Source organism: Talpa europaea, assembly GCF_964194135.1.
Source record: "Talpa europaea genome assembly, chromosome: 1".
Lineage (NCBI taxonomy): Eukaryota > Metazoa > Chordata > Mammalia > Eulipotyphla > Talpidae > Talpa > Talpa europaea.
The window spans coordinates 116,850,971-116,872,046 of record NC_140073.1 but is presented as its reverse complement, the minus strand read 5'-3'; the positions used below and the strand labels follow the sequence as shown (position 1 = coordinate 116,872,046).

The 21,076-nt window shown below is 35.6% G+C and overlaps 1 protein-coding gene across 1 annotated transcript in view; it reads right to left on the bottom strand.

Annotated features, from left to right (window-relative positions):
* Positions 1 to 20,745, bottom strand: part of UBE2E3 (ubiquitin conjugating enzyme E2 E3) — a gene marked incomplete at its 3' end in the record, with an annotated part of 69,373 nt that extends 48,628 nt beyond the window's left edge. The window contains exons 1-3 of the mRNA XM_084254853.1: positions 20,714 to 20,745; positions 19,877 to 20,095; positions 18,126 to 18,176 (exon numbers count right to left, since the gene is read on the bottom strand). Of these exons, the coding sequence (XP_084110979.1) occupies positions 18,126 to 18,176; positions 19,877 to 20,070 (245 nt within the window). The 5' untranslated portion in view covers positions 20,071 to 20,095; positions 20,714 to 20,745. The remainder of the gene's footprint in view (positions 1 to 18,125; positions 18,177 to 19,876; positions 20,096 to 20,713) is intronic.
* Positions 20,746 to 21,076: the final 331 nt, after the last annotated feature.

Sequence of the window (21,076 nt, the reverse complement as noted above, 5' to 3'; positions counted from 1 at the left end):
AGGGAGGGTGGAGCTGAGCAGGAAGAAGGAGAAGCTGAAGAAGAGACTGAGGAAGGAAGGAGCAGGATGGAGCCAGAAGGAGACCTGGAGGAGGCACATGGAGTCTAGAGACACGTAAAGAAACTGTGCTTGTCTTTTGGTCGTGGACTGGGTGACACAGATGTGGGTGAGACCCGTGGGGAGGTGACAATGGCAGCTTTTATCTTGATGTTGATTTTGCTCTTTTCCTTCCGGGCTTGTCTGGTTGTTTGTGACCCTTTTCTGTGGGTCCCCACTGGAAGATGCTTTAGACTTGTAGCAGGCTTTGGGGCCTTGTTCTGGGCCGATCCCATATGGATGGAGTTTTACCCACGAGGGGACGGGTAACTTTGGGTGCTTCATTTAGAAACTAGACTCTTTGCCTTACCTGTATTGTTTCCTAGTTTTATTAAAGTCCCTTCCCATTAAAGTCCCATGTGTTTTGTGTTGATGCGGCGGATGGCAGAACCCATTTAGAATAGGCAGGTTTGCGGGGTTTGGGCTGCCCCTCTCCCTGTCCTATAACAATTACACAACTATAGCTGGCTCTCCCCCAACCCAAATTTAAAAAAAAAAAAAAAAAAAACTGTTCAGTAGTATTTTCAATAAATAGATGATTGGCTTTTTATTAAAGAGAAGCATATTGTTAATACCTTAAGGAAAAAAATTCTCTTCTATGTTTAAATTAATAGTTGAAATATACCAAATGATGCTCAACATCACAAATACTTAGGGAAATGCAAATCCAAACCACAATGATATGTAACATCAAACCTATCAGGATGATTATAATAAAAAAAAATTAAAATTAAGAAACAGAAAATAAGTATGGCAAGGATGTGGAAAAACTGGAATTTTCATAGGTTGATGTTGGGCAAGTAAAATGGTATATAGCCTTTGTAAAAAGCAGTTTGGAAGTTTCTCAAATAGTTTTTTTAAAAGATTTATTTATTTATGCAATCAAGAACTGGGGTACAGGCCAGAGGGGTGTTGGGGGTGGTGAGAGGATTCACCAGAGACAGAGCAGGGAACAGAACAGGCAGACTGACTGAAATACACTGCTGAGGGAAGCAGCAGGCAAGTCAGGAGAGGTACCCATGTGGGTAACTCCCTGGCCGGGGATCGAATTGATGCTGCAGTGGCTGCGAATAGCTTCATAGATTGTGCCTTAATCCCTTGAGCCACCAGGGAGGCCCTCTCAAATAGTTTAAACAGAGAATTATCTTGTAACACAAAAATTCCACTCCTAAGAATATAACCCCTAACAAACTGAGAGTCACAGGAATTAAATGACTTGCTCAAAGTCTCACAGTTACTTTGCGGGCTGAATCTTGAACATTTGTCTACTCCAAAAAGCAGGTACTCAAACAAATACTTACAAATAATTCAAACAGGTATTCAAACAAATGCTTGTATATAAATATTTATAGCCACTATTCACAGTAGCCATAAGGTGGGAAAAATCCAAATGTCCATAACTGATGAATAGATAAATATACTTATGCCTTTTTTTGTACTGTGTAGTTTTTGAGAGGCTGAGCAATTTTCTTCTTTAGCTTACTGCTCTGTTATTGTCAGGGCGGACTGGGAACTGCCATTCTTGGCAGTCTAATAAAAAACTTCCTTTGAGGAATATTATTCTCTCCTAATAAATGAACACTATTGGTTTTTACAACTGTAATGCTCCTATCCACTATTGAGATTAAATACTTATCATTTTAGTGTATTGTTGTAATGTTTAAGGATTTAAATAACACTTGTCTCAAAACATGCTTAAGAGTTTTCTGTGCTTATTCTCTAAAATAAAAGATAACTACCATTGAGAATAAGCATCTGTACAAACTGAACAAAAGTAAAAAGTATAAATTTTAAGTTACTTTACAAATAATTTAATTTGTCCTTTCAAATGAACCATCCTCTGCTCATCCTCTGCTCATTATCTGAACATTAAAAGCATTTTTTATTTGTTTTTTAGATAAAAACATATACTAGTGAGATTAAGGGATATCTCTGGTGTTTTTGGCTTGTTTTCTTCATCCAAAGTAGCATTTTATTAGAAGTTTTGATTTACTTCTATTTTTAGCTGTTTGCACTAAAATTTTCACACCCATACTTAGTCATTACCTGCACACATACACACACATACAAGGCCTTAACATTCAGAAGACTCCTCTCTCCCACATACTTCTACCAACCATTTTGTATTACAACACATGCAAAATATGAGAGGTGCTTAAATTAATTAGAAATAGCCCACTATTAAAATCAAGTAAGAGGGCCTCCCTGGTGGCACAAGGGGTTAAGCACAGCACTATGAAGCTATCCGCAGCCTCTGCAGCAGAAGTTTAATTCCTGGCCAGCCAGGGAGCTACCCATATGGTGCAACAGACCTCTTCAGTCTCCCTGGCTGCTTCCCTCAGCAGTGTATTTCAGTCAGTTTACTATCTCTGGTGAATCCTCTCACCACCTGCACCTCTGGCCTGCTTCCCAGTTCTTGTACGCATAAATAAAAAAATCTTTAAAATAAAGAAACATGATCTTAATTGTCCTTCTCTAGCTTCATAGAGAATACATAGCATTATATTAATTTCTTCAGTCTTCCCCATCCCAATTAAAGCCTCAGTCTCCAGAGTAATATAACCCACAAGATGATTAGGGGACTGAGAACCTGAATCTGAAAATAAACATTCTCAGACCACCACTGGTCCTACTAAAGTAGAATCTACACTGTGGATAAATGTTGATTACCAGAATTTCTTGATTCACCAAACCCGACCAGTACTCCCCACATATAGCATGAGCATAAGGTAGCGTTATAATTTATCATACTAACTAGAGCATTTCTGAGCATGAAAAGAAATGCTATTACTGATAATTACACCAAAACAATAAGATATAAACTTGAATATATAGTCAAAGGAGAGTGGCTGTGGTGCTCTTAAGTATTTGGCTAGTTTCAAAGCAAATTTCAACTGATAAGTTAATTAAAATTATTCTAAAATGTAGTGCAAGGGAATAATACTAAGAGCTCAAGGCATGTGTGTGTTTGTGTGTGTGTATATATGTATATAAAGTATAAGTATATATAAACAAACACAAAATCCATAACCGGGTTCTGGCACCTAGTTCAGTTGGGAAGAAAGGGCACATGGCAAAAGACAGCAAGTAGCAGAGAATAAATAAATGCAAATTTCTCAAAAAAAAAAAAAAAGATGTGTGCAGTCAAATTTTAACAGAAAGATGTGCCAATAGGACATGAAATGGGTCTTAACAATCAGGGCAATTTGGAGGATGACAGTCCTTCTTAGCAGTGAGAGAAGGGAAACAAAGACAGAGAGTCCAGAAAACCCATGTTATGCCCAGGGGATAAGAAACAGAACACTTTCGTTTGATTTTCTGAGTTTTTATACAGAAAGGAAGATAAAAATAAAGGTAAGTTAGGAGACAAATGCAGAAAATTTGAAGGACCACCACTGAGATTTATAAGGAAATTCAATAATCAAAAAGCAGCTACACAAAATGTAGGGTGAGAATCCAGAGGAACTGAGAAGGTATAAAAGACACAAAGGTGACAAGAAATATCACTTCTATAAGATAATATTCAATACTAATGACCAAAAAAGGCATTTTAGGAAAGTCAGGAAAGTAGTCGTAAGTTAAAAGTCATAAGGTGAGCACTTAAAACCAAAAAAAATAAAAAGTTAAGAATAAGTCATGAGAAGGAAACATTGACAGCTGAGATTACCAAATGACTTTTTTTTAAGTAGAAGTAGAAAAGACAGATTACAAAATGGGGGAGGGGAGACAAGACAGGAAAGTGGAGAAGTGGCCTAGTTAACTAAAGATAATTGGGAAGCTAGACAGTAGCTTCAAATCTCAATTAGAGATTTATAAAAAGAAAAAGCTCAGTTTGAGGCAATGGATTAGCAGAAAAATCCTGTTAAGAACAGATTTTCCTGTAAATAAAATTCACCAATAATTAAAAGATCAAAGGACTAGGCAATGATACATACATGTAAGTTGATTCATGTTGCAAGTTACAACTGAAGTTCATAAATAAAGTTCTAATTTACTATACTATTTCATTTCAGAGTTTGGGGAAGTATAAAAAAGAAAAATGCCAGGAAAGACCTATTTTTTTCCACAGGAAATTAAATATGTAGTAAAATCATATACATTTATACACAGGATAAATTTTACATAAGAAATCTATCTCACTAAGCATTTGGAGATAAGACCTGAAACTGTAAAATACATAAAAGAAAACTCCAATGATGCATTGGGCACTAAAATGGCAAGAGAACAAAAGCAAACATAAACAAATAGGGCCACATCAAACTAAAAAGCTCTTACAGGGTGAAAGAAACTATCATTAAATGAAAATACGAGTTACTCAATGGGTGCAAGTATCTGCATAACTTGTATTCAACAAGGACCTAATATCCAAGATTTATAAAGAACTATACAACTTAACAAGAAAACAATTCAATCAAAAAATGGGCAGATCCTAATCTTACTTCTCCAAAGATATACATAATCAGATACCACTTTACACCTGTGAGAATATTCTATATTAAAAAGACCATACATAATCAGATACCACTTTACACCTGTGAGAATATTCTATATCAAAAAGACCAGAAACAAGTGTTGGAGAGTGAGGGTATAGAGAAAAATGAACCCTCTATACTACTGGTGGAAATTTAAACTGGTACAGTCCCTAAAAATAGTAGGGAGGTTTTTCAAGATATTATGAAGAGATCTACCATATGATCCAGCAATTCCAATCCTAGGTATCTATTCAAAGACTATTAAAACACTAATTCAAAGAGATATGTGCACACCTATGTTTATTAAGCATAATTTACAACAGCCAAACTAAGTGCCCAACAAAGGTGTGTGTATACATACTATACACACTATAATATGTATACACATATATAGTATACATATATACTATATAGTATGTATACACATACAGTATGTGTATACATACTATACATATGTGTATACATACTATACACAAACACACACACACACAACTACTCAGCTACCAAAAAAAGATGAAATCTTGCCACTTGAGACAATATAGAAAGAAAGAGAAGAGATTATGCTAAGCAAAGTAAGGAGGAGAAAGAAAAATATAGGAAGATTTCACTCATATATGGAATAGAAAGGAAAAGACAAAACCAAACCAAAATAAGTCCACAGACTCTTGACTGAGGAACTGACCCAACAGAAGAGAGGTGGGGGGTAGGCAAAGGGGAAAGGGTATTCAATGGACTGAAGTGGAGAATTAAATTGGTCCTCTGGTACCAAGGGGTGGCATAAATACATTTGAGGAAATGTGAAACTATACCCCTAAAACATATGCAATGTTGTAAAAGCAATGTTACCGCAATAAAAAAAAAAAAACTATCAAAATTAGTAAACCAAAATCTATCACAATTATACAAAGTTTTTTTTTTAATTATATGTGATTTAGTTTGTTACTGGAAGTAATGCCACAGACATTTGGAAATGGAGAAAAGTGTGGTTTCTGATGGTCATAATACTGGGAAAAGTCTTACCAGTCAACAGAGCCCAATAATGTTCAATGTCTTCCAAGGTAAGGCACAACTAAACCCAAAATAACATGAGGGTCTCTTTTTGTGTATTTAGATAACAATATGGTTCATTTTCAAAATCAATTCTTTTGATAAATTGATTCTCCTAAAGATCTTTGTAATCCACTGTGATCTAGTGCCTCAGTTTAATTCAGAACTTAAAAACTGACCCATAGTTCTAATAAAGATACTCAGTTTATACTGATAGGAAGACTTGTTAGTTATCCCTTGACAAATAATGAAGCAGTAGCTAGGAGAATGTTTTATGTTTTTTAAACAACAGCTTCAGTAAGTATTCAGTTTTCAAAATAGTACCTGAGGCAATGTTTAAGCTGAATGCATGCATTTGCATTTTTTACCACCAAATATGCCCATGCAATATTTATACATACAAAGTTTCCTAAGGCAAAGCAATTTATGTTGAAGTTATTTAAAATTAAAAAGGTCTATAGGATTATAATGGCAATACACAGAGAAGTATGGCAGTACAGAAAAGTACGACAATGGGCTGAAACAAATATGAGCTCACAATGATTCTGAAAAGGACACTAGGAAAACAATTCATTACACTGGGAAAAAGAAGAAAAAGCAAAACCAGTAAGCAAGGAATAAACATCTATTTGCTTCACTTAACGTGGATGACCAAATAGAAAACATGTTTACAGTATCTCTTTAAAAAATGTATTCCAATAGGGCCTCCCTGGTGGTGCAGCAGTTGAACACTGGGCTGCGAAGCTGCCCGCAGCCTCTGCAGCACCAGTTCGATCCCCGGCCACCGGCGAGGGTCCCACATGGCACGCAGACCTCTCCTGCCATGCCGGCTGCTCCCCACAGCAGTGTGTTTTGTCAGTCTGCCTGTTCTGCTCCCCGCTCTGGTGAATTCTCTCACCCTCCTGCACTTCTGACTGTACCCAGTGCTTGTATAAATAAATAAATCTTCAAAAAAAAAAATGTATTCCAATAGCACTTAACATCCAGGTCTCCTGTCTTCTCACAAGAAGACACACCAAAACTGAAACAGTTTTGTCAAAATAAAAAAGAAAAGAACAATGAAACCTAAATTTGATCAAGTCTCCTGACCAGTTCCCAAATTACAGGAAATAATGAACACAAAGATATTAAACTATGCCAGAAGGATGCAATAAGCAAAATCCAGACTCTAAGAAACTCAGCACAGTTTCTTCATTAAATAAGTTACAAAAAAAAATTATTTTGGAAAATAAGAGGGAATTCACAAATTAGAAGCGATAAAAAGATACATCACAATGTGTCTAATTTATTTGGATACTGATTCAATTAAGTTGATGGGGGAGGGAGGGTGTCTGGGACATCCATGAGTCATTTGCAAATCTGAACAATGGTTAAGAAATTAAAAAATAAAGTTTAAGTATGGTAATGACATTGTGGTTAAATGGCTTAAAAAGTTAATATGAGTACTTATCGTTTGAAAATGCACAGTGAAATATCATTATTAAAAATAAAAATGAAATGATTTGCTTCAATATAATATGGGAGGGTGAAAATGATGGGGTTATAGATAAAACAAGGTTGCTCATGGGTTAGTAACCACTGAAACTGGGTGAAGGCCACCCGATAGATCGTCATATTAGTCGATCTGCTTCAAATTCTCCATAGTAAAAAGTTAATTTAAAAATACCAAACAACTGGGCCTCCCTAGTGGTTCAAGGGGTTAATCATCGCACTATGAAGCAATCCACAGCCTCTGCAGCACGAGTTCAATCCCCAAGCCAGCCAGGGAGCAACCCTATATATGGTGCAGCAGAACTCTCCTGTCTCGCCCCACTGCTCCCCTTAGCAGTGTATTTCAGTCCTTCTGCCTGTTCTGCTCCCCACTCTGTCTCTGGAGAATCCTCTCACCCTCCACACATCTGGCCTGTACCCCAGTTCTTGTATGTATAAATATATAAAAATATTTTTTAAAAAATATATCAAACAACCTCAGCAGGAAGGAAATCTGATCATTTGCAACATGTTTATTTGAGGGTTTAAAAGAGAACAAAATAAATACTTCGCAAAGTCATCTAATGGATATGGGGATATTAAGCATCTGGGAAGATATAGCAGAAATGTCTTTAAAATTTTAAATAAACACTGGTGTAAATAAGGAAATCTAAAGGTAAACTAAACCTGCCACTGAATCCCACACCCATGAAACCTTTTAAATGACAGATTTTTCCTCATTGTGATAGCAGGTAAATTTACTACAAGTATCTGTATCACAAACCACAAACATTACCAAATACCCTTAAAACAAAGTATGAAGCAAAAATAAAACCATAAAGCCAAGGCCTTATGTTACCTTCTATATTTGTTGTTGCTGTTTAAATTGAGAAGACTACAGGAAAGCAATAGGAAGTCATAAAAATATGTAGCCACAATTTTCTGTGATCAATTCTCCTGGGGACCCTGAATAAATGGATTCTTGACCTACTAAAATTTAATGTGAAAAAATGATCCATTTGTAAAAGACCTACAAGATCATCAATGGCAAAATGAACTATAAATAACCACCCTCAGAAAGGGAATGAATGGTGTTTAGAGAAAGTGAGACACATCAATGTAAAAGGGGGATACCATCATGATGATTTACAAGTAAAGGAAAATAAAATAAAAAGGTAGCAAAATTCATGTTTCCCTAGGCCATTCATTTAGACCAAAATATGTGGGGCTATACTCCCCAAAGCAATTTCAGACTAGAGATATCTTTATCTTTCCCCAGACAAGGAAGAAGTTAAACAGAATGACAAAGTATATTTGCTCTAGGACAATGAAGCAGCAAAGAAACTTTGGAATGACATAACTGGTCCAAATCCAAAGACAAGCAAACTAAACACTGAACAATGAATGAATGCTGCAATACTGTGATTCCTCTCAAAGTTTTGCCTATTGCAAATAACCATAAAATTAAAACAATATATACACCAAGGAGCAAACAGCAGGGGTACCAGGATTTTAAAAAAATCCAAAGACCTGGAAATTTGATCCAAACTATTGATATTATTCCTAAAGTCAATCCCTCCCTACTGACCATCACACCCAAAACAGGGACTATAAACAAGCTTGAGCTTGTTTGCCTACACACCTTTAAAAAAAAAAAAAAAAAAAAAAAAGGTGGCACAGAGGTTAAAGTACCAACGCTATCAAGCTATCACCAGCCACTGCAGCCAGCATTAGTTCGATCCTTGGCCAGGGAGCTAACCCACATGGCAAAGCAGACCTCTCCCGTCTCACCAGCTCCTCCCCTCAGCAGTGTATTTCAGTCAATCAGCCTGTTCTGCTCCCCACTGTTTCTGGTGAATCCTCTCACCCCCTGCACTTTTGGCCTACACCCCAGTTCTTTTATGCATAAATAAGTAAAAAAAAAAAAATCTTAAAAAAAAAAAAAGAATATCGCTTTACTACTGCATTACACAAGCAAAGATTCATGAAACTCATTAATCAATATAAAATGAATTATATACTGGCAGGTCACCCTCAGAACATTAGGCCTGATTTGCTAAGTGAACCAGCTACTCTTTCAAAGAGACTAATAAGAAAAAAGCAAATCCCCAAACTTATAGTCTGGGAATAACTTTTGAATAAATTCATAAGTATATGAAAAACACTGATTAAATAAACTATGAAACTATATAAAACAAGACAAAATTAAGAGGGATCTAATAGCCAAATTTCTGAAAAAAAGACAGTTCTGGTACCAGTATTTGAATATAAAAAAATGCACATTTTCCTTAGAAATCAGCATTACAATTCTAAAATCCTATGTGACTGGTACTTTTCTCCATAAGCTAGAAGTTCTTATCTGCAGAGAGATATTTTTCCAACTTCAAAGCAATTCATAAACAAGGACAGCTTCACAATACCCCAGAGGAAAAAAATAGAGGTAGATTTAAAGTTATTTCTTTGCCCACAGGAAAGCCATACACAAAGAACTACAAGGCAGAGAACAAAGATAGGCCTTTTTCGTTGTGATCATATTCAATTCTTGACCTTCTTGCTTATAAGAAAGAAGAACAGGGCAAGAAAGCAACTTGCAGAATGCCCCCTGAAAAGAAAATGCAAGTAAATGATTTTAAAACTCAGGAAAAGGAGCCTAGCACGCCAAAGTCAAAGAAGGAAACTGTCTCGTCTCCAATTCATCATCTGGACATTACTTACAAGTTCTAAAACCCTACAGGGATAGGGTTTTGGATACCTCAAGAAACTATAGCATATAAATGAGATATAGTTAGACTAATAAGCATGCACCTACAGACCAAACTCAATATTTTTACCAGATTTCTCAAGTAGTGCAGTACAAAACCCAAAGTATTTACTTTCATGTAAAAAGTAAGCCTAGATTCTTGCCCTGGATATGTTACATATATATGCACTACATATGTGATATTCTGCAGTTTTCTCAACTCTCAAATTCCGTTTTGAAGTCTAAATAAGAAGGACAACAACTTTACAGGACTGTTTTGGGAATCAAATAAGATACAGAAATGGTTACTCTATGGTGTAATCCATTACAGTGCCTGGCTGGGTGCCTACTTATTTCCTCTTTCTTCTTTTGAAGTGGGAGTGAAAAGTCACCCATTCATAGAAGACATACATAACTTTTGTGAAAGAGAAATTGATTTCTCCCTGAATATGAATATGCTTCCCCACATTTTCCAGTCACCTTGCAGTTAAGGTGAGCCATATGATTTATGCCTTACCTCCAAACCAAAGCATTTAAAAGCTGGCACATGACCTGCAAGCTCTCTTGTCTGGACACATGTCCCAAATAACAGAACTACAGATGCAAGGAGCATGAACTATGGATGAACTATCCAGTAGAGTCCCTGAACCTAAAGTGGACTTTAAGTGGATACAAAGAAATAAGCATTTTCATTTACGTCATAAACTTTCTAGGTTGTTTGATAATGCAACACAGCAGAATACACAATTTTTACAGCCTATTTGCAACTCAAATACCACAAGACAGAATGCATACATAAAAAGGCAAGTCTTATGTTAAGTGTTAAAGGGTATCTTCCCTTCTGTGCGATTTTGTATATTTAGAATGAATGGGATGATTAAAACACACTATTTGATGGCAAGGTGGAAAACAATTCAACATATACAGAAAAACCTAAAAAAAACTGGTACTTACAGTTTCACCTCAAGGAGAAAGAAATCTAAAATTAAGATTTTCAATTTTTTTCTAGTTACGCATACAAATTATACAACAAAGAAAAGCAGTGATCAAAAATAACTGAGGAACTAAAAACAGCTATTAGGAAACAAGTTAAAGAAAGGAAAGCGCAAGACTTTAAAACACCCTTTCATCATTAGTAAGTAGCTGTAGTCATTTGTCATCGTAATAGAGGTAGCGTAGGAGCACAATTGCTTACCCACCATTCTGGAATACCAGAAATTCTAAAAATCAAAGGTTTTGAAAATAAGTTTGGGACAAAATAATTTGGCAGCAACATCATACAGGTACTAACTTGAAACTCTCTGTAATCTCTATTACCCCACTCAGTATGAATATACATTTTTCATGTAGCAATAATGCATTTGATTATGTAGTGCGATCCCCAGATTCTGCTGGAAGCATTACATAAAATACAATCAAACATCATATTCCCTTTGTAAAATCTGAAAACGTCTGCATTTGAAAACATACCTGATACTAAGGATTTGAAAGAAAGGACAGTGTACTTGTAATATTAATAGAATAATCTGCATTGTCTTGATGACAAAAATAAAAGTGAAGAGTATGGCTTTCTAACTTGCTGCAATTCAATCAATGTGAAACAGAATTCTGATGATTTTCCAAGGGTAAAATACCTCCTTGATATTTCTAGTAGAACACAGACTAAAGCTAGATCATATGGGGGCCTAATAATCTAAATTTCTAAAAGAAGTGAAACACTACTATAAGCATTTCTGGGTTTAATAGGCCGTAATTTAGCACATTCTCAAGAAAGCCGTTCTTGTGGTTTCAAGTAAAAAATAACACACACGTTTGTCAGGTAACAGAAGAAAAATGTAAACTATAGCATGAAGAGGAGTGGGTGCTGGGGACACCAGCTCTGAGGAATGTTTAAAAGATATTATTAAGCAAGCATCACTAAAAATGCAGGAAATGTTAAACAGCAAACTATGCAAAAATTCAAAAGGCAAGGTACTGGGATAAATAAATATCTGCACCAAGGTTTCTCAACCGCAACACTACTGACACTTCAGTCCAGATAATTCTTCATTGTGGAGGTTTGTCCTACACATTGTAGTGTATTTAGCAGTATCCCTGACCTCCACTCTCTAAATGTCAGTACAGCCCCTCCCCACCTTCCCAAGCTGTGAAAAGCGGAAAAAAAAAAATCTCCAGGCACTGACCCCTAAGCTGGTCAAAAAAAAAAATGAAAAGTTTAAAGACTTTTCTTCTTCTAGATTCAAATAAAATGCCAAATATACTTCCCTGTTAAAAGTGGTAAGGGAAGAAAAACAAATCATTTTTATTTCTCTAGATCTACAAGTGGTTTTCTCATGATTTTAATCTCAGTTTTGTAGTAAAGTTTTCCATTCTCAAATCTGAATGCCTTTACACGCAAGCAAAAAAAAAAAAAAAAATGTTGATTTTCTTATAACAAAACATAATCATCTGTTGTTATAGCAACTCACTCAAGGAGGGAATAAGGTACCAATTGGTTACCTAAAGAAAAAAATGAAACAATCTTGCGTATAGCTGCAATATAACCATACTTTAAATGTACATACTTTTTACCCACTTTCCAATTCTATTACTGCACTGAAATTTAATAGATCCCTAATAAAAATGTGACCTTTTTAGGGAAAATATCATTTTCAATTACTGCATTCATTTTGGAAAAAGTTATTAGTCACAACAGTACTGAATCCTCCACTTAAATTGTCATATATGAGAAAAATAACTAAGCTTATTGTGATTATCAATTTCTCTTTATAATAAAAACAGTAGCTAAATCCCACTGGAAAAATCACATTTAAATTACAATTAAGGAAAAAAGTTAAATGTACATGGAATTTTTAATAAATTTTCGCCAATCCAAAGTCACTGTTTTGCCTGGAATTTCTAGTCCTGCCAACTGAACAAACTTAAATTTATGTATTAATTTAATAAATCTTCAAAGCACTATATGAAAAGCTACAAAATGTGTAAGACAATCCATCTTTCAAAGAAACTCTATTCAACAGGAGGTAAACAAGTGAATACAGCATCAGCATTAACAAACTATGAGTTAGTGATGTCAAGGCAATTATAATACTAGCTTACTGAAAAATACAACATATAAAATTACCAGCAATGCTCAAGTCCCCGGAAAATTCCTCATGATTTTTGAGGTTTATGCTGATGACAAAGTTTAACTAATTGATAATAAAACAAGATCTACCAGTAGATGACCACAGCAGGTTAAGACAGAAAAACACCATCAATAAGAGTAGTTATTTTACAAATCAAGTTCCCAATTAAAATTTAATCTTTCTAAAAAGGGAGGTCTGTGGAATTTTTTTAAAGAGTTGAAAATAAGTATTGTATGATACAATTTCATTTTATAAAATACGGTTCTTGGTCTCCCTGGTGGCAAAGGAGTTAAGTCTCAGCACAATGAAGCCATGGGCAGCCACTGAAGCAAGAGTTCAATCCCCTGCCAGGGAGCAAATCCACATGGTGCAGCAGACCTCTCCTGCCTGGCCTGATGCTCCCCTCGCAGTGTATCTTAGTCAATTTGCCTGTTCTGCTCCCCACTCTGTCTCTGGTGAATCCTCTCAGCCCCTCCTTCCCCACCTCTGGCCTATATCCCAGTTCTTGGATGCATAAATAAAATAAATCCTTAAAAAAATAGGGTTATTTTACACTGCACACCCTGTCTCATACAAATAAAAATAAACACAGAATCTATGTATATGTGTGGGAAGGACTAAAAAATCAAGTTATCCATAAGCAGCCAACAATGTTATAATAGAGGCATCACATGTTATTTTGATCATTAACTGCCTTCACACATCAATTAGGAAAAAACTTGCAAAATCCCTCCTTATAGCATCAACAAGGGATGAATGCTATGTTTAGATAACTGGTAACCTGTATCAACCATTGAAATTTCACAAATATCATCACATTCTCAGTAAAACTGCAAACTCCTATAATGGGATATTTAAAAGGGAAAGCATAGAGATAGACTTTCTTCTAAACATTTTCACTGTAACTTTTTGCTAGCCAGAGCATTACCTATGGAAGTAAGCATCACTAAAAAGGATATAGTATTTTTATACTATCGTATATTATTACTATAAATCTTTGCCCAAGGTTCTTGGGCTAATTTTCTCTTATACTCAAGTTTCCAAGATTTGTTATTACTAACATCAAAAAATAATTGCTTGATATGTCCTTAATAAATAGGAGCTGCAATAAAAAGAAATTATTTCTGTAGTATGTTTTGCACTGGAGAAGGTGCTAGCAAGGGTGAGGGCATGCTGCAAAACTGCAGCTCCTATTTTAACCATGTTATGACCACTTTATTGACCCAATTCACAGTGTTACAAAACTCTAAAACATATTTTAATCCTCTTAACAAACCCATAATGTGAGTGGGGTATCATTTTTATCTCCATTTGACAGTTAAGGAAACTAAAACAGAATTATTCCATCTTAGGTCCACTTAGCTAACAAGTGGCAGCACAAGAGTCTGAACTCGACAGTCTAGTTCTAGTACCAGTGCTTTTCAAATCTTAATATACAAACAATTTACCAGGGAATCTTACTGAAACTCAGATTTCAATTCAGTACTTCTACAGTGGGAGAAGCAAGATTCTACATTTCTAATAATCTCCCCTTTGATGCAGACGCTCTTGGTCTGAGTAATGGGAGGCAGAGTTCATCACAATGAGGTAATTAGGCTCAGAAGCAAATTAGTGTTGCCAACTTCTTAGAACTTAACTAATACTTTGTTTTTAAAAAGGAAGTTAGCAAAATCTGCAATATTGTATAGTACCTATTTCCAGACTTTGCAAGTGAACACTATTGACACTGTACTGCCTCTTCCAATAAGGTCTTTCCTGCACCCAAATACTACTTACAAATGATCCAAAATATCTAACATAGTTTCAATCTGTACATACTAAAGAATATTTAAGAATGTATCGCTGTACAGTCTCACTGATGGGAAGAATTAGAGCTTGAGTTTAAAATCCAGCAACTTTCTAAACTTCTGCAGTGGTATATACTATTGGTATATACCAGTGGTAACGAAGAAAACAAGGACACCCTATGGGAAAGATGGAACATAAATGTCTTAACAGCATAGCACTCAACAATTCTAGTCAATAAATTTAGCTAAAAACAAAGGGAAATGGCCAGGCAACAATTTTCCTTCATTTTCATTGGTGTACAATTGATAGCCTAATGTTGAATATAGTATGTAAAGAGTACACTGAAGGCACCAAATAAAAATTATATCCCTATGATTAGAATACTTTGGTCTAAGGTAACTCCAATACCTAAAAACTTAAATGGTACCAAATCAGTGGAAATATTTCATCCAAAAACTTTCATAAGAAAAAAGAAGATCAATGCTATCAAAATATATTCAAACACATTTAAAGCCACACACTTAGGTAAACACGTAAGTCTATCCTAGTAACACCCTGGGTGTATATACATTAGACATGGCTATGTCATAACTAAAAAGTATTTTATTAAACATAGAAGAGATTTAAGAGAAAGCTTAATCTAGTCTACTAAATTTAGTTTTTCTAACTTTTCTTGTATTTCATTCAACCTTTTCCTGAATGTACACAGATATATATTTCCTCCTTTAGGAGGAATTAAATCACATACTTTGACAAGCTTGTAAAAATCATGCAGAACCATAATGGAATTCTGATTAATTAACTACACCTGAAAGTCAAAAGTATTAGGTTTCACAGATTTCACACAATATGAATTCACAATCTAGAATTTGTTAATACAGAACCCCACTTTAATTATAACATAAATAAATTTAAATTATATAATTACCAGAAAGCTAAAATCTTCACCAATGCACCTGTGAACTACAAGAACATAACACCACAATCTGTCACGTATCTAACATGAAGGTAAAAATACAATACAAATCTGGACTTAGCTGTCAAAATTCTACAATACTTCCACAAATCTCTATATTCCAAACTTCTGACAAGGACTAGATCTTCCACCCAAAAGAGTCTCAAGACACAATAAAACTCAGAAAAGTATCTGGATATTTTACATGTCAGGCTATATCCAAACTAGTCCAAAGACTATATCCAAACTAGTAAGAAACAGCTTCTCCCAGTTCCCTTCTAAAACTCGTATTTTTATTTTTTCCTTCAATCATCCACACAACCACAAAGCAGCTCACATACTAAAAGAACCAGAAAGCTGAAAGATGTCATTTGCAACAGCTGACAGTTATCACAAGTTGTGATAAGGGAAAAATATCAATATGTATTTCACATTATTGTTCATAAGCAAGCCCAAAGGTTCATTCTTCACTAGTCTACAATCGGTGAATGTGAAGTATTATTTCATGGACTTGAATGAAATCTGGTATTTAAAAAGAAAGACAAATTTATACTTTTCTATTTCCTAGAAAGATTCTACTTGCTCTAAAATAATTCTCAGTGGCCTTGTGGAACCATTCCTGGTCAACTACATAAAACATGTTTCTCCAACAACGGCAACACTTATTCTGTTGAACTGATGTCTCTAAGGGCATTCAACATGTATACTGGGTTCTCTAATTTATGCACATACACTGGTTTGTGCCATTTTCCGAAAATCAAAAGAACCCATGAAGAGTTTGACCTCGTATGCAATTTAAAAATATTTCAGAATTTTGAACTCTTAGATCTTTTTATCTTCCACAATGGCAAATATCACAATACACTCTGTAAGTTAAATGATTCTTCAAGAGAGCAAATTTAACCTAACTTCCCTAAATGGCTACAGATTTGACACACCACTTACAAGCCTGGAAAGAAACATTTTCATTTATTCATTCTCTAAAGCAGCACCATTCAATGGGAACACAATGCAATCCACATGTATAATTTTAAATTTTCTAAAAGTCATATTCAAATAGTAAAAAACAGAAGTGCAATTAATTTGAAAACATTTTATATAACCCACCATATCCAAAATTTATCATTTCAACACAGGATAAACATTTTAAAAATCAATGAGACATTTTATATTCTTTTCTTCATATTAAGTTTCAAAAATCCACCGTGTTATTTACACTTAACGCGCATCTCACTGAAATGGTGCATAGCCACATGTGGCTATTAGCTATATTACTGGATAGAGCAGTTCTGTGTTTAAAATTAGTTTACAATCATGTTTCCTTTTTGAATTGAAATGGCTGATTACAAATAAGAGCAAAGCTACTAATGCAGTGGATAAAGCAGTATAAGATCACTGTATCAGAGCATCCAGTTAACACACACTGTAAGAAGCAATTAGATTTTACCTTGTTATATCTCAGACTTTGGAGATAGGTCTGATCATCACAAGTGAACACAATTTATAGAAAAAATACAGATATGACACAAAAACATTTTCACAACAAACCATAACAGTGCCTTACTTCTGGTAGCCACTCTCCTTGAGTACATATCTCTATGCAAATTTCCTACAACACTATTTTTCTACCTTTGATGAATTCTGGAAGTCATACAGACACTGTTGAAAAATACAGCACTAAATAAGATGAATTAAAAAAAATTTTTCAGAGAAAACATTACCTATCACCAGTTACTTTTAACGCACCTTACTAACCAATAATCTTATATTATTCCATTTGAATTCCACTGAAATGAATTGTCCCCACACACATTCCAATTCAATTACTTCTTTTCATACACATATTTCGAGTAGCAAAATTACTAAGAATTTCCCCAAGTAATTAGGACATCTGATTAAAATGTAAGTAAGTCTAACAATGCATTCTAAAAAAAACAACTAAAACCATTACCTTAAAATAAAATAAAATTTGTTCTTAAGGCAAGTTACTGAATAAATCAAGGAGAAACAACTATACTCTTGTTTACTGCATTTACATTTTGTAACACCACATTCAGCAATTTCTAAATTTGGAAGGTCAGTTCAGATTGCGCACAAGCAGTAACTTTAAAGCTTAGCAAAATTTTAGAAGTTTCTGCAATATACTTCTGAATAAACACTGTACAGAAATGTTACAACAGAACAAAATCAGCAGTATTCATCCTAGTCTCAGTAAGCACAAAATCAGTGTATGCATAAGTCCAAAATACTAAAAAGCATCTTTTCCTCCCAAATTTATTTAATTCGCCTTAGATATTTTGTTTTAATACACTAGCAAAGCTGGAGAAAAAAGCAACTGTAGCCTCTTCTGCAGTACACATATCCAGAGTAGATAATCTTTTAACATTTTTCTACAATTTGAAATGAAAACAACAAAATTTACTTCTTACCTGCAGTTAGGAGGAGGATCAAGGGTTATTTCAGCTAGCTCCTTCTGAATTCTGTTAGTGAAATGAGAACAGACAAAAAGGATTTGAGAGAGTCTACAGAACAACCGGGGAATTACACTGCCCTCTACCACCATGCAGTTAAATGCAAGGCTGGCTTTGCCTTCAGTAATGCTAACATGGCTGCTTCCTCTTTGTTCTCAGAGGCATAACCCAAATCCCTTAACAGAAACTTTGCAGCTTTCTTTCTCACTTGCTACTGTAAATAAGTAAGACATTTACACCTGATTTGAGAAATAGTCCTCCACTAGTACTCAGTAAAGGATATAAAACCTATTTTAAAACACTTTTTACCAAAGAAATTCTCTTTTCAAGCTAATATGCAAATGAGACAAGAGAGAGGGAGAAGGGAAAGCACTAGAATATTTGACAATGACTTCAAGTCACTCTAACCCAGGTAAGAACTTACAAGCTACTATAAGAGCATATTAATAGTTTTGGCAATATCTTACCTGTCAAAAAAAGAAAGTTTAAAATTTATAAATACCTTTACCAGTGAAAAACTTCCAAAGGACACTGGCACTCTTATTTAACCAAATCTGTTTTCCTTGCTTGTAAGTACAGAATTTATAAATTTAGGGGAAAGGAACATAAGATGCTATAGTATACAGCTTGAGTTAGGGGGACAGCAGTTCTCAGATTTCATTCAAATTTAAAATGCTTTCAAAATTTAAGTGTTTACCATATTCCTCAACAAGATAAACTATACAAGTTATTAATACCTGATTATTAATACAACTGAGGTGATAACCTATCAAATAAGATTATTTCTGAGTATTTGACTATCTTTTCCTTTTTTCTTTTTCTGTTAGTTGTGATCAATAAGAATAAACAAAATGTCAATATTGGCTAAAGCTGAAACAGAGTTGATGAATTGCTAGAAGTCATGGATATTCCAATACCACTACCACTGATGGAATCCCACTGACAGATCTTTTTTTCACCATCACAGATAATATAAAACAGAAAACAAATGATCTTTCACTTAAATCCAACAAAATATGTTTCTCCTGCTGTTGAGTATTAACGTGTCATGCATATCCTCAAGTTTCAGAGCGAAGAAGCACAAGGACAATTAAAGTTTTCAACTGCCAACTACCACCTAATACAGTAAATAGTTACTTTCCTGTTATGCCCTCACCAGAACAGAGGGGCAACCATGAATTTAACTGTAAAAAGTAATACCTGGGATGCTTAATTTCAAATCATGTTTATAAAAAGTGAGAGATCTAATGCACAATTTAAAATCTGTTTTCGAATATACGAATGGCCTTAAATTTTCTAGCTAACCTGATCGTTTCTGATCGTGGTTTCATGGAGAGAGGAACTGCTGATCTTTAGAAGTGTCTGTTTCAACTAATGGGAATATGATTCACAAAAGGGAAACAGCCTCAACATCCTCAATGTACCAACTAATTTGGGTTGACCAAATTTTCCTTGCCAACCCCTTAAACAATCTGTCAGAACACTAGTCCAATCTCTACTTAACTGAAGTTACCAAAGTACAGAGTAAGTCTGCTTAAAAGTGTAATTCTAGGAAGGTGGCTTATATGCCACCAAAAGAATGACAACTCACTCAAGTACCAAAAAAACCCAACATAAAGTAAATATTTTTGAACTATCGTTGCTAACAAAAAAGTCCAACCACTTGGAAGGCACCGTGACAATTGCTTAATGTGTCCTTCACAAATTACCTTTTAGCACTAGTGGATAACTTAGCAGTGGTTTTGCTAGAGAGTTTGGTGTTCTTCTTCTGCTGGGTGGCAGAAGATTTTCTTTCTTCTTGTTCTTCAGGCTCTGGAGCGGCTGGGTCTCTCTGATCCGCATCTGAACTACCACTGCTGGTGCTGGGACTCTCATCATCAGACCTTTGCCTATCACTGGACATCTTGGTGAAGTTATTTCTTGGAAAACTTTTCAAAAGACAGGAGAAAAGAACAGAAATGTTAAGCCTAAAATCCACGAAAGGCATTTTCTTCTCTTACTAAGCACCTAAAATCATATTTAATGGAAAAGCTTCAAAAGTGATCACACTTAACAACACAGCAAGGTTACAGAAGAGGTGATGTGTCTCACAACGCCAGCGTTCAAGGACCGAACTCAACTTAGAAAACCCACTCACATTTTTTCCATCCCTTGGACAATCTATCAATTGTCTACTTTCTGAGAAGGCATGAAACAGATTTGCCAGGGAACTTAGGCAATGAGCATTAATAACATATGACACACTGTAAATAACAGACCTCGCTGAAAAATGTTAAAAAGTCACTAATACCGTCCAAATATTTACACACTGACATTGGTCAAAGCCACCAAATTCCCTTTCCGAGAGGACAACATACCCTGTTAATCGCCCATATGCTTATTTAAGGTGGCGATTCCTCCTCCGTGCACGTAAGCCTTTAAACACACCACTTAGGAATTTAAAAATCTACTAACAAGCTGCTCTAGCCATTTCCACGGCCAGCAGCGAAGATTCACCCGGCCACGACCGAGCTGCCACCCTGGGAAAAGCAGAATCCCAACTGCACCTTCTGCAAAGCTCCCAATGCCATCCAGGTTCCTCGCTCAATTTTTACATCACGGACCGACATTTTGTCCAAAATAGGAAAAAAAAAAAAAAAACACAACCAAAAAAAAAAACCCCCCACAGGCAAAACAAACAAACAAACAAAGCCCCAAGAAGTGCAACAAATTTCCGCGCCGCCGAGGCGAGCCGCGGCCGGTGGCGGCGGCCACGCAGCTCCGCGGCCCTTTGTGGGGAGGGCCGTGCGGGGGCCGCGGGCAGCGCTCGCCGCGCCGGGCGCCAAGTGATGCGAGCGGCCGGGCCGGCCCCGCCGCGGCTCGCGGACCCCGCGGCGCGGACCCCGTTGCGAACAAAGCTGCCCGCCCCC